Source organism: Rhinopithecus roxellana, chromosome 17, assembly GCF_007565055.1.
Source record: "Rhinopithecus roxellana isolate Shanxi Qingling chromosome 17, ASM756505v1, whole genome shotgun sequence".
Lineage (NCBI taxonomy): Eukaryota > Metazoa > Chordata > Mammalia > Primates > Cercopithecidae > Rhinopithecus > Rhinopithecus roxellana.
This window is the reverse complement of record NC_044565.1, coordinates 22,612,752-22,627,440: the sequence shown is the minus strand read 5'-3', so window position 1 is coordinate 22,627,440 and position 14,689 is coordinate 22,612,752. Positions and strand designations below refer to the sequence as shown.

The 14,689-nt window shown below is 40.2% G+C and overlaps 1 protein-coding gene across 2 annotated transcripts in view; it reads left to right on the top strand.

Annotated features, from left to right (window-relative positions):
• GFPT1 (glutamine--fructose-6-phosphate transaminase 1) overlaps nucleotides 1-14,689 on the top strand; it is a 62,847-nt gene that overhangs the window by 31,619 nt on the left and 16,539 nt on the right. For both annotated transcript variants that reach the window (XM_010367630.2, XM_030921062.1), the window contains 5 exons: nucleotides 945-1,024; nucleotides 5,606-5,711; nucleotides 7,694-7,857; nucleotides 10,058-10,153; nucleotides 13,445-13,542. In XM_010367630.2, coding sequence (XP_010365932.1) covers nucleotides 945-1,024; nucleotides 5,606-5,711; nucleotides 7,694-7,857; nucleotides 10,058-10,153; nucleotides 13,445-13,542 — 544 coding nt within the window. The remainder of the gene's footprint in view (nucleotides 1-944; nucleotides 1,025-5,605; nucleotides 5,712-7,693; nucleotides 7,858-10,057; nucleotides 10,154-13,444; nucleotides 13,543-14,689) is intronic.

Genomic DNA, 14,689 nt, shown 5'->3' with positions numbered 1-14,689 from the left:
AATATGTAAAAGAATGGGCATGGTTATGTTCCAAAATAACTGTATTTAGTACAATTTTTATTTGTCAGTTAAAAAAAGAAATAATTTAAAAAATTAAAAGAAAAAAAAAAAACCTGTATTAGGCTGGGCATGGTGACTCATGCCTGTAATTCCAGCACTTTGGGAGGCTGAGGTGGGTGGATTGCTTGACCCCAGGAGTTCCAGACCAGCCTGGGCAACATGACAAAATCCCGTCTCTACAAAAAATAAAAAATTTAGCTGGGTGTGGTGGTGCATGTCTATAGTCCCAGCTACTCCAGAGGCTGAGGCAAGGGAATCACTTGAGGCCAGGAGGTCAAGGCTGCAGTGAGCTGTGATTGTGCCGCTGCACTCCAGCCTGGGAGACAGAGCAAGGCCGTTCTCAAAAAATAAACAAACACGCTTTATAAAAATAAATAACCCTGGGACTGCAGGTCAGTTTGCTGACCCCTGATGCAGATTTTGTTTTTTTTTTTTTTTTTTCTTGGATATAGGATCTTGTTCTGTCACCCAGGCTGGAGTGCAGTGGTGTGATCTTGGCTCACTGCAGTCTCCACCTCCCGGGCTCAAGCAGTCCTCCTTACTCAGCCTCCCGAGTAGCTGAGACTGTAGGCATGTGCCATCACACTTGGCTAATTTGGAGATGGGGTTTTGCCATGTTTCCCAGAGTGGTCTTGAACTCTTGAGACTCAAGTGATCTGCCTGCCTAGGCCTCCTGAAATGCTGGGATTACAGGTGTGAGCCATTGCACCTGGCCCAATACAGAATTTTTTTAAAAAATTATTTTTATCTAGTTCTTTCTTATATCTGAAGTTGAGCTTGGGGGGAGAATTTAAACATTTGAAGAGTATTGGCCATTAAATTTTGTATTGTTAGTCCATTATTTATAAAAATGATTTAATTCTAACTCTTCTTGCAATTTACAGGCGAGGTAGCCCTCTGTTGATTGGTGTACGGAGTGAACATAAACTTTCTACTGATCACATTCCTATACTCTACAGAACAGGTAAAATTACCTCTACAAATGGAGTGCAGTAGATATGAAGAATTATTTTCCTTAAGTTGGAATAAATGCCCCTTTGGTCAGATGCATATGTATATATAGTTCTGTCTAGACATGAAAAAGATTTGGTTTCGTGAGTTCTCTGATGATTAGAATTTTTTTTCTGTTGTGTATCCTTAGCTAGGACTCAGATTGGATCAAAATTCACACGGTGGGGATCACAGGGAGAAAGAGGTGGGAAATGCATTCTGCATGGATGGGGAGGATCTTATCCTCTTTTGTTTATTCTTTACTAATTCTTTTGTTCTTCGAGTGAATGAATGTGCTGGGCCTCTAAAAATGTGCTTATTTTATGGGGAAGCATATTTTGACATTTTTCTAATTTGCAGAGTATATTTTGCGTGTCTGCTTTTGGCGTTTAGAAAGTGCTTTTAATAATTTCGTTAAAATTTCTGAAATTTGAGAAAATAGTTGAAATTGTAAATTATTTTTTCCTTTGTTTTAAAATCATGTGGGATATATGCTTAGATTAGGAAAAGAGCATTGTGTGCTAGGTTATTATAGATTAACTAAGTGGTAGTTATTTGAATCATTTAGCCTAACTTTTAACTGAAATATGTTTAAATCGTCTTTATTTTATGCATGACATATTACTGTTGGATTTACATTTGCTATCTTGATTGGCTTTATTTGAATTTGTAGTGATTGTTCTTTTATTGTTTATGTGTAAAGTTTATTTTTTGTTTTTCTTACTTATTTACTTTGATGTAACTTTCCATATTACTTTTTAAATAGCGTGGCGGGAGGAGACAGGGTCTTGCTCTGTTGCCCAGACTGGAGTGCAGTACAGTGGTGTGATCATACCTCACTGCAATTTCAAACTCATGGGCTCAGGTGATCCTCCTGCCTCAGCCTCTCAAATAGCTAGGACTACAAGTGTGTGCCATCACGCCTAGCTAATTCTTTTTTTTTTTTTTTGAGATGGAGTCTCGCTCTGTCGCCCAGGCTGGAGTGCAGTGGCGTGATCTCGGCTCACTGCAAGCTCTGCCTCCTGGGTTCACACCATTCTCCTGCCTCAGCCTCCTGAGTAGCTGGGAGTACAGGCGCCCACCACCACGCCCGGCTAATTTTTTTTTGTATTTTTAGTAGAGACGGGGTTTCACCATATTAGCCAGGATGATCTCAATCTCCTGACCTCGTGATCCGCCCGCCTTGGCCTCCCAAAGTGCTGGGATTGCAAGCGTGAGTCACAGCGTCCGGCTAACACCCAGCTAATTCTTATTTTTAGACAGGGTTTTGCTCTCTCAGCTAGGCTGGAGTGCAATGGCTTAGTCATGGCTTACTGCAGCCTTGGCTACCTGGACTCAAGGGATTCTTCCCCCTCAGCCTCTTAAGTAGGTGAGACCACAGGCATGTGCCACCACCCCCAGCCAATTTTTTTATTTGTAAAGAGGAAGTCTCGCTCTGTTGGCCAGGCTGGTCTCAAACTCCTGGGCTCAAGGGGTCCTCCCACCTCAACCTCCCAAATTACAGAGATTACAGAAATGAGCCATTGTGCCTGGCTCCCAGCTAACTATAAATTTTTTGTACAATTGGAGTCTTGCTATATTGCCCAGGCTGCTTTTGAACTCCTGGAATCAAGTGATCCACCCGCCTCAGCTTCCCAAAGTGCTGAGATCACAGGTGCCTAGAGAGCCTGTGCTGAGAGCCACTGTGTCCAGCCCAGAGGTGTTCTTTTCATTTAAACAGACATTGGTATCTCAAATTTTTGACCTTATTTATTCAGTTTTTGAAACAGTCTCGCTCTGTTGCCCCGGCTGGAGTGCAGTGGCATGATCTTGGCTCACTGCAACCTCTGCCTCCCGGGTGCACGTGATTCTTGTGCCTCAGCCTGCAGAGTAGCTGGGACTACTGGTGCACACCACCATGCTCAGCTACCTTTTGTATTTTTAGTAGAGACGGGTTTTGTCATTTTTGTCAGGCTGGTCTCGAACTCCTGACCTCAGGTGATCCGCCCACCTTGGCCTCTCAAAGTGTTGGAATTACAGGCTTGAGCCGCTGCGCCCAGCCTCAAATTTTTAAACATATTTTAATTAAATATACTTTGTTATTTGAAGAATAAAATTATCAGTATTTGGAGAAAAAACAGTGAAACTCAAGCCTCTTAGGACATTTTATAAGCAAAGGTAGTTTTTTTTTTTTTTTTTTTTTTTTTTTTTGAGACAGAGTCTCGCTCTGTCACCCAGGCTGGAGTGCAGTGGTGTGATCTCGGCTCACTGCAACCTGGGGCTCCCGGGTTTGAGTGATTTTCCTGCCTCAGCCTCCTGAGTAGCTGGGATTACAGGCATGTGCCACCACACCCGGCACATTTTTCTATTTTTAGTAGAGACGGGGTTTCACCATATTGGTTAGGCTGGTCTTGAACTCCTGACCTCATGATCCTCCCGCCTCGGCCTCCCAAAGTGCTGGGATTACAGGCGTGAGCCACCACACCTGGCCACATTTATTTTTTTAAAATGCTGAACTCTCTTTTTATGTGTTTTTAAATTCACTTTTTTGTTCTTGTTTTTGAGACGAAGTCTTGCTCTGTCACCCAGGCTGGAGTACAATGGCACGATCTCACCTCACTGCAACCTCTACCTCCCAGGTTCAAGCAATTCTCCCACCTCAGACTCTGGAATAGCTGGGACTACAGGCGCGCTCCACCACTCTCGGCTCATTTTTTGTGTTTTTAGTGGAGACGAGGTTTTACCATGTTGGGCCGGCTGATCTTGAACTCCTGACCCCAAATGATCTGCCCGCCTCGGCCTCTATTTTTTAACATACAGTAATATTTACTCTTTTTCATGTAGTTTCACGAGTTTTGTCAGATGTGAAGTTGCATAACTACCAACACAATCAAGATACAGAACAATTTCATCACTCAATAAGTTCCCTCAACTTTCCCTCTGTCATCAACCCTTGTCTCATTCCCAGCCCCTGGCAAACACTAATATGTTGTTTTTCTATAATGTTACTTTTTCTTGGATGTCATCTTACACTTATTTTTCAAAGTTTGGCATCTTTGCTGTTAAATATGAATGGGAAAAGTTAGTTTGTTGTCATCACTAAAACATAAAACAATCACAGATGGTGGAAAACTTTGTGCTTTTTTTGACTTATTATTTTTAATAGATATATAATTATATATTTGGTGTATATTTCAGTACATGTGTACAATGTATAATGATCAACTCAGGATAATTAGCACATTTGAATGTACATTTCTAATAATTATTATCAAGTCTGTCTTTATATGTGCATTTTAAGAGGATAGGTAAAATAGCAGTTTTTATAAGTATGCTTGTAATATTCTCTGGCTATTGTGTCCATAGTTCTGTTATGTCCTGGCCTTAGAGAAAGGTGCATTTTTGTCTCTAGGACGTTTATGTAGTCTTCAACTAATAGATATATTAGGCCAGTTTATAAAACTTTAGTATTCCAGTCTTGATGAAAAAAATTAATGTCTTGACAAATTAAGTAGAGATGTCATAAATCTGAAATACAAGAATTAAAAGGATATTAGCTTTGCAAAAAGACCTTACTTTATCCTGACTTAAAGGAAGTATAAGAAAACCCAAGTTAAAGAAAGGAGAGTTTCTTGGTTTATAAATTTTGTCCCTAACTGTGGGTGCCACATATGATATACCATGATTAGAGAGTGATATGCATCTGTTTTGTTTTAAAATCAGAATTAGTGTAGACTGCAACTTGATTTGTTATGCTGACATGCTGCTAAAATCTAGTGAGGTTTTGTTAGGACATAATAAAATTAACTTGCCACTAGCCTTCATTTTCCTTTTCTTTCTTTCTTTTTTTTTTTTGAGAGAGTTTTAACTCTGTTGCTCAGGCTGGAATGCAATGGCGTGTGATCTTGTCTCACTGCAGCCTCCGATTCCTGGGTTCAAGTGATTCTCCTGCCTCAGCCTCCCAAGTACCTGGGATTATAGGTGCCTGCCACCACATCTGGCTAATTTTTGTATTTTTAGTAGAGACGGAGTTTCACTATGTTGACCAGGCTGGTCTTGAACTCCTGACCTCAAGTGATCCTTCTGCCTCGGCCTTCCAAAGTGCTAGGATTACAGGCATGAGCCACTGTGTCCATTTTATTTTTCATTGCACAATTTTGATATTTTAAATGTAATTTTGTGATAATTATAGGTACACAAACTTATGTGTTAAGATCATCAGGTTTTGTATAAAGTTAAAATTAATTTATACACACTTTTGATTAAAAAAACCAGTTAATATTAAGGAATTACTTGCCTTTTACCTGGAAAAGAAATATTATATGAAAAAAACATATAATGTAGCACTTTTACCTGCCACGCACTCTTTGATAGTTGCTACTTCACTGTATACTTTTTGTCTGTTCTTACTGGCTTATTGCATGGAAATGAGATGATCTACTTGGCTTTTTAAATTTGCTGAAATTGTTTTGTGTTGCTATGATTTTTTTCTTGATTTTGTAGAAAATTATGCATATTTCTACATTGTACGTGATTTTCTACATGTTTGCCAATTCATGTTAACTATATGCTTTAGGCAAAGACAAGAAAGGAAGCTGCAATCTCTCTCGTGTGGACAGCACAACCTGCCTTTTCCCAGTGGAAGAAAAAGCAGTGGAGTATTACTTTGCTTCTGATGCAAGGTGAGCTTAGTTGATTCAAAGACATTTTTAGTAAAACTTCTCATTCTACAGAAAACCAAGAAGTCATTATATATCAGTCTAATTGTGCTCTATGAGAGAACTTTTTTAATTAAAGAAATATGGGTGACCATTTTGGAGACGGGGCTATAAGGACACTTTTTCTGTCATTTCAAAGAGTGTAGGTCAGTTTACCAAGAACACATATATTCCTTGAGACTTTTTCCAGTGTATTTATTTTAGAACTCTTACATTTTTTTCCTTCTTATTTCAGGAGCCTTATCTAGGTTTTGAAGGGAGGAGATTCTAGATTGAAGAGTAAAATGGCTTAGTTAGTATCCCAATTGTTATAGCATAGTTGCTAAACTATTGTAGTTTTAGTGTAATGTAGATACTCATATTTTACATTTGGAATTAATTTGCAGCATAATCACTTTTATAAAGGGATAGTAGTAGACTAAGACATTCTGAGAGAAAATGCGGGGGGATGTTTAAATGCATTTATAAATGAAATAGTAATGAAGATAAAATAAAATCACCCAAATTGCAAACAAGTCATTCACTATACCTGAAAATAACAGAATATAATAAAAATGAGAAAATAATGCCATTTAGGACATCAGGGAATGTATTATCTCAGTGGGAAAACAAGCTTTACTCTTTAATATTTTGACAGATGTGTAAGGTGTGTAGTCAGGGCTAAGATGTGTAAGATTATACAGTTGACAGTTATGGCTTAAATACACTGGAGTTATAGAAACATATCAGCCTTTTCTTACTCATGTATACATTCATATTGAACACTCTGAGTGAAGCCATATGCTAGCCTCAGGAGATAATGGTGAGTAAAAATAAAAATATTACTTGTCCTTAGGAGCTCTTCCTTAGTGAGGAGGCAAGTTTTAAACAATGATCACACAAGTGTAGAATTCCAACTGTGACAAGAGCTGCAGGATGCTAGTAACAGGGTGATTTACCCTTGGTGGGTAAATTTCTTTAAGGAAATGACGTTTGAACCGAGATAGGAGTTAATTAGGTTAAGAGGTAGAAGGAGGAACATTCATTTTTTGCAAATGGCTCAGCCTGTGAGAGTTTAGGATGGCTATGAGTGTGGCTGGAAATAGAGTGAGAGGAAGCTTGGTGGAAGATGAAGCTGGAGAAGGAGGTATAGGGGTTACGGTAAGGCACTTTGTTGTCTTTTTTTTTTTTTTTTGAGACAGAGTCTCGCTCTGTCGCCCAGGCTGGAGTGCAGTGGCCAGATCTCAGCTCACTGCAAGCTCCGCCTCCTGGGTTTACGCCATTCTCCTGCCTCAGCCTTCCAAGTAGCTGGGACTACAGGCGCCTGCCACCTCGCCTGGCTAGTTTTTTGTATTTTTTAGTAGAGGCGGGGTTTCACCATGTTAGCCAGGATGGTCTCGATCTCCTGACCTCGTGATCCGCCTGTCTCGGCCACTTTGTTGTCTTTCTAAGAGCCAAAGGGAAGCTGTCAGATGGTTTGTTGAGTGAAGGAGAAATCTTCATTAGAGTTGTTGCCTTTGATATCAGTTTTGGCAGAAATGGAGAATGGATGGAGAGAGATCAGAGACAAAGTGGGTGGACTAATTGGGAGATTGCTGCAGTAGTCCAGCCAAGGAACTGATGGGAGCTTGAATTTGTCTGGTGGTGGATATAGAAGCTTTGAGAGTATTTGGAAGTTAAAATTTCAGGACTTGGTAATGGATAGAATGAGGAGGAAACAACCATGCTTTCTGATCTAATCTATTTGGTTTAGGTTGCTATGCAGAGATCCTTTTATTTTTTGTCCACAATGACCACCTTCCCCATACTTTCCTGTAGGGGATGGCATTAGTAACTAGAAAATTCTCCGAGATACTGCAGAGTGATAGAGTTTATATTGAAATTTGGTTCTTGTATCCAAATGATAGTTTCATTTATAGTAATGATCCTTGGTTATTGATTGTAATATCTCCTTGAAAATGTTATAGTGCTGTCATAGAACACACCAATCGCGTCATCTTTCTAGAAGATGATGATGTTGCAGCAGTAGTGGATGGACGTCTTTCTATCCATCGAATTAAACGAACTGCAGGAGATCACCCCGGACGAGCTGTGCAAACACTCCAGATGGAACTCCAGCAGATCATGAAGGGTAAAAGGTTTTGTCATGTTATAGCTTGCTGTCCTTAATGGAAAGAATATATTCTACTTCTTTTCCTAGCATATTGATTCTAATAATGAATGGTGAGTGGAATCTTCCACATGATTAGTCAAAGGACAACCCTAGGAAAAGGGATGATTCTTTAGAGAAATTATCTGCTGTTTTTACAGTCATCTTCAAACTAATTAATGATTTATTTCTAACATGAAAAAGAGATTAACAACACTTGATACTTTAAAGATACTTTATAAACATAAATATAGTTCATGTTCTGTTCCTTTTTATTCTCTTTGTGCTTTAGTTTTCTTATATATAACATGAGGATAATAGAGCCTACCTCATTAAGGTTGTTTTGAGGATTAAGAAGCTACTATATGGCTGGATGCAGTGGCTCACACCTATATCTTAGCACTTTGGGAGGCCGAGGCAGGCAGATCACCTGAGATGGGGAGTTCGAGACCAGTCTGGCCTTGCCAACGTGGAGAAACCCCAACTCTACTAAAAAATACAAAATTAGCCGGGTATGGTGGCACATGCCTGTGATCCCAGCTACTTGGGAGGCTGAGGCAGGAGAATGGCTGAAACCCCAGAGGCGGAGGTTTCAGTGAGCCGAGATTGCGCTATTGTGCTCCAACCTGGGCAACAAGGGTGAAACTCTGTCTCAAAAAAAAAAGAAGCTGCTATATATAAAGTCCTTAAAATAGTGTCTGACACACTTAGTCATATGTAATATTTGCTTCTGTTAAGTATTATAATTATTATGATTTGGATTATTTTACTGATGGGATTATGGTAGGAATAGAAACTAACATTGGCCAGGCACACTGGCTCATGCCTGTAATCTCAACTCTTAGGGAGGCCAAGGTAAGGAGATCACTTGAGCTCAGGAGTTTGAAACCAGCCTGGGCAATATAGTGAGACCCTGTCTATACTAAACATTAAAAAAAAAAAAAGGTCGGGTGCAGTGGCTCATACCTGTAATCCTAGTACTTTGGGAGGCCGAAGCAGGCAGATTGCCTGAGCTCAGGATTTTAAGACCAGCCTCGGCAACATAGCAAAACCCTACTTCAACTAAAAATACAAAAAAGTTATGGTCGTGATGACACGTACCTGTAGTCCCAGCAACTAGGGAGCCTGAGGTGGGAGAATCGCTTGAACCTGGGAGGCAGAGGTTGCAGTTAGGTGAGATTGCGCTTCTGCATTCCAGCCTGGGCGACAGAGCAAGACTCTGTCTCAAACAAAACAAAACAAAACAAAACAAAACCATGAGCCAGGCATGGTAGTGTGTGCCTGTAGTCCCAGCTACTAAGGTGGCTGAGGTGTGAGGATTACTTGAGCCTGGGAGATTGAGGCTACAGTGAGTGGTGATCTTGCCACTTCACTTCAGTCTGGGTGACAGAGTGAGACCCTGTCTCAAAAAAAAAGTAAAAATAAGAAATAACATTTATTGCATGACTCTACATATATGTCAGATTTCTTGCTTTGTTAATCCTACTGCAATCCATACTGTGAAGTAACTGGTCTCTTATTTTATGGATTAATAATTTCCCCAGCTTAGATAGTAAAGGATAGAACCGCAGTTTGAATGTAGGTCACACTCCAAAACTTAAAGCTTGTCTCATTTGACCTGATGCGGTGGCTCACGCCTGTAATCGCAGCACTTTGGGAGGCCGAGGTGGGCGGATCATGAGGTCAGGAGTTCAAGACCAGCCTGGTCAGTATGGTGAAACCCCTGTCTCTACTAAAAATACAAAAAATCAGCCTGGTGTAATGGCATGTGCCTGTAGTCCCAGTTACTCAGGAGGCTGAGGCAGAGGAATCGCTTGAATCCAGGAAGCAGAGATTGCAGTGAGCCTAGATTGCGCCACTCCACTTCAGCCTGGGCGACAGAGCGAGACTCCATCTCAAAAAAAAAAGGCTTGTCTCTTTCACTTGTTTTGTTTTAACTGCACATTTCAAGTATGAAGTTAATTAAAAATGACTTGTACTCTTATTTTTTTCCACAGAGTAAAATACATTCACCCAATCTTTTAGGCAGTCATGTATAAATAACTTTCTCTATTGCATGACGTTTTGTTATATTTTATTTACCAAGATTTTATTAAAGGTGGGGGACTTTTAGTTGTTTACAAATTCTTTTCTTATTCTTTGATTTGTTTTTGTTCTAATTATGTGGTTTCTCTTACTGTAGGCAACTTCAGTTCATTTATGCAGAAGGAAATATTTGAGCAGCCAGAGTCTGTCGTGAACACAATGAGAGGAAGAGTCAACTTTGATGACTATACTGGTAGTTACATATGAATTATTTTATTATTTCAGTGTCTCTTGTAGGAGGTGCCATTAACAACCTGAAAGTTCATTGCCGTTAATAGCCTTGTAGAACAGCTACAGCTGTCAGCCGTCAGTGGAGCCCAGCCATCTTGGAAAAAGTTCTTTAGTGTATTATTCTACCTATATGAGATATCTAGAATAGTCAGATTCACAGAAACAGAAAGTAGATTAATGGTTACCAGGGGCTGTGGGAGGGGAAATGGGGAGTTATTATTTAAAGGGTACAAGTTTCAGTTGTGGGATGATGAAATTACAGAGATGGATTTTAGTGATGGTTGTACAATAATGTGAATGTGCTTAATGCCACTGAATTGTACATTTAAAAATAGTTAAAACGGTAAATTTTATGTATAGATCACCCATTGTGTACCAGGGACTGTCCTAGGTACTGTGAATTCTAAGAAGAATGAGATCTGGTCCCGTTGCTGGGCAGCTTACATGTATCTGCCTAGCCTAGGTTTCCTTTCTGAGTGTACAAGTAAGTAAAAGTGTGAACTTCCCCAGAGGTCTTTCAGGTATTTGCCTGATGCCTTTGGATATCCTGTACCCTCCTGCATTTTTAAAGTAAAAGTGAGAGTACAACACTTTTTTTTTTTTTTTAAAGGATGGAGTTTCGCTATTGTTGCCCAGGCTGGAGTGCAGTGGTGCCATCTCGGCTCACCACAGTTGTCGCCTCCCGGGTTCAAGCGATTCTCCTGCCCTAGCCTCCCGAGTAGCTGGGATTACAGACATCTACCACCAGAGGAATTGTATCTGCCTCTGTAGACAGAGAGGATTGTTGAAGATGGCTGAGCTGGAGGAACTGGGAGAACAGCAGTAAAAATAAATAAATAAATAAATAAATAAAGAGTACTTATATCTGTATTATGTACATAAAAGTTCTGTAATAAAACAGGATAGCTGTCATCTTTTTGTTGTTAGGATGAGGAGATTGAGGCTTTCAGTTTGCCAAAGGTCATGTTGTTAGTCATTTATTGAACCAAACTAGTTCCCATGTATACATTGTTCTAAGTGCTCTCCATCCCCTCCCCTGTCCATCAGACATTCTTTTTTTGCCTGTAGTGATGGCCTACCTCATCTCAACAGGGATCAGGCTTTTCTCAAAAGCATCAAATTTAGAGCTTTGGGCAGCTCCTTTCAGAACTATCCTAACTCTCCTTAGCCACCAGAAATTTCTAGGACTAATATTAAGGAAACACTGTGGCCAGCTAACCTCACTGGCTTACATCCATGTCATTCTTTGTCATCATCTGCAGTACAGGTCTTTCTGGTAGTTGGTCTGCCTTTTTTTTTTTTTTCTTTGCTTTTATGTTGAGTCTTTGCCTTTGCATGACCCTGATCGAGCTCTTTACTGTTGTTTCCTTTCTTCCCAGACATTTGTAATTAATGCCAAGGTCTGTGGAAAACACTGTAGGCAGAGGTATGCAAACAGGCTTGGTCTAGTGCAGGAACAGCAAGAAAAGGCCAGTCTGGCTGGTGTGGCCTGAGTGAGAGGGGATGTGCTAGGATATTAGGTCAGAGTAAGCAGGAGACAGGTTGTATGGGACTTGAAGGCCAAAGTAAGTAGTTCGGATTTGATTATAAATTATTTGGGAAGCTAGTGACACTTTTTATTTTGTTTGGTTTTGTTTCCTACTTGCTAATTTTTTAAAATAGAGAAACATACCTTCTTTCATTATTGAAATTCAAAAAGGAGAACATATAATTATTCAAAAGATAAAAAGTAAAACAGGTGCCTTGGTTTTATAGTATAACTAACTAAGATAAAAAAGAAGATGGGCTGGCTGGGCGCGGTGGCTGACACCTGTAATCCCAGCACTTTGGGAGGCCAAGGTGGGTGGATCACGAGGTCAGGAGTCCGAGACCAGCCTACCCAACATGGTGAAACACTCTCTACTAAAAATAGAAAAAAATTAGCTGGGCATGGTGGCTCGGGCCTGTAATCCCAGCTACTAAGGAGGCCGAGGCTGGAGAATCGCTGGAACTTGGGAGGCGGAGGTTGCAGTGAGCCGATATTGCACCACTGCACTCCAGCCTGGGCTACAGAGCAAGACTCTGTCTCAAAAAAAAAAAAAAAAAAGAAGGTGGGTAGTTGAAGAAAGCAGGGGCAGAGTAGACAGACTGAAAATGTTTCAGAGAGAGCAGCAGGATGAGGCCCACGAGGAGGTACCTGTCGTTCTCCTCAGCCAGATTTGGAACTATTTGAGTCCAGAAGCTCTCAGTGCCTTGACCACTATATTTACTTGGTGGGTGCTTAGGGAATTTTAGTTGAGCAGTTGAATGAATGTTGAGTAGAAATTTCTCACAGGTAGAAAACTAGCCTGTGTGGAAGGATTTCTGGACAAGACACATGGAGAACAACATACAAATAGCTATAGAAACCGAAAACGAAAAAGAGGACAGACTTCATTGGAGGGTCTTTATGTTTTTAAAGGATCACTGTGAAAGATCCTTCTGGTAGCATATGGAGAGCAGACTCTAGGAGGTGGAGAACAGAAGAGAGAACTGGAGAATATTGCTGTTGTCCAGGGAGAGATGTTAGGTTTGAAGATAAATGTGGAGGGACTGGAACAATCAAGCGTTTTGACTGAAGCATTAGGGGAATGGGGATGGCAAAGACTGAGAGAGAGTGGGTTTATGTTACTCTACAGAGCACCTTTCTGGGCACCAGAGGGGAAATAAACGTAACGGAGATAATGTTTTTCCCAGACAGGTTTATTGAGACATAATTAGATAAAATAAAATTCACCATTCCTAGTGTATAACTCTAAGTTTGACAAACCTCTGCGACATAGTCATAATCATAACCTCTACAAAGTCAAGATGTAGAACAGTTCTGTCACTCCGAAAATTTCCTTGCACCCTATTGTTGTCAACCCCTCCTCCAGCTCCAGCCCTCAACATCTAATGTTCTGTTTTCTGTGTCCCTCTACTTTTGCCTTTAAGATAACTTTCAAAGAGAAGAATGTAAAAATGACTGACTAAGGTAGAATGTAATAAATACTGTAATTGTGTGGGGATGTAGAGAGGTGAGTAAGGTCAGTTACAAGTTTGGGGGGGCCAGTTAAGTTGTGACTTATTTAATTTACTTTTCAAAATTACAGAGAACTATGCTTTCCAAGAGGAATATTAATTCTTTACAACAGCCGTATTCTTTATCATATTGGCAGTGGATACTCATAAAATGCGATTGCCTAGTTCACATGGTTCTTTGCTAAATAATTATATACACAAACTTTTATTTCAGTGAATTTGGGTGGTTTGAAGGATCACATAAAGGAGATCCAGAGATGCCGGCGTTTGATTCTTATTGCTTGTGGCACAAGTTACCATGCTGGTGTAGCAGTAAGTGCTTTTTAAAATTTTAATTATGTTGAATATTAGGGAATATCTATAGACCAAGTAGTAGCTCTAATAACGTACCATGTAAAACTATCTTTTGTTAATGTGTTATCTTTTCACTTTTGTGTTAAAAACCGAAGGGGAGAAATTTACCAGCTGCTTGGAATTATTTATCAGTGGAAGATCTGTAGAAAAGGTCCCTAGATATACAGATAGACCTTCTGCAACAGACTTCATGAAAGGCCAAGATGGGAAAAGTTTTCTGTGCTGTCCTAGACTTGTAGCCTAGGGAGCTTGCCTACATGTATAAGAGCAGTCACTGGGTTTTGCTTAGCGTTATTCACTTGCCCTAGACAGATGGCCTGTATCATGTATGAACCTCAATGCAGTTTTTTTTTTTCATTAGTGGTTTTATTTTTTTATTTTTATTTTATTATTATTATTATACTTTAAGTTCTAGGGTACATGTGCATAACGTGCAGATTTGTTACATATGTATACTTGTGCCATGTTGGTGTGCTGCACCCATCAACTCTTCAGCACCCATCAACTCGTCATTTACATCAGGTATAACTCCCAATGCAATCCCTCCCCCCTCCCCATGATAGGCCCCAATGTGTGATGTTCCCCTTCCCGAGTCCAAGTGATCTCATTGTTCAGTTCCCACCTATGAGTGAGAACATGCGGTGTTTGGTTTTCTGTTCTTGCGATAGTTTGCTGAGAATGATGGTTTCCAGCTGCATCTGTGTCCCTACAAAGGACACACACTCATCCTTTTTTATGGCTGCATAGTATTCCATGGTGTATATGTGCCACATTTTCTTAATCCAGTCTGTCACTGATGGACATTTGGGTTGATTCCAAGTCTTTGCTATTGTGAATAGTGCCGCAATAAACATACGTGTGCATGTGTCTTTATAGCAGCATGATTTATGATCCTTTGGGTATATACCCAGTAATGGGATGGCTGGGTCATATGGTACTTCTAGTTCTAGATCCTTGAGGAATCGCCATACTGTTTTCCATAATGGTTGAACTAGTTTACAATCCCACCAACAGTGTAAAAGTGTTCCTATTTCTCCACATCCTGTTCAGCACCTGTTGTTTCTTGACTTTTTGATGATTGCCATTCTCACTGGTGTGAGATGGT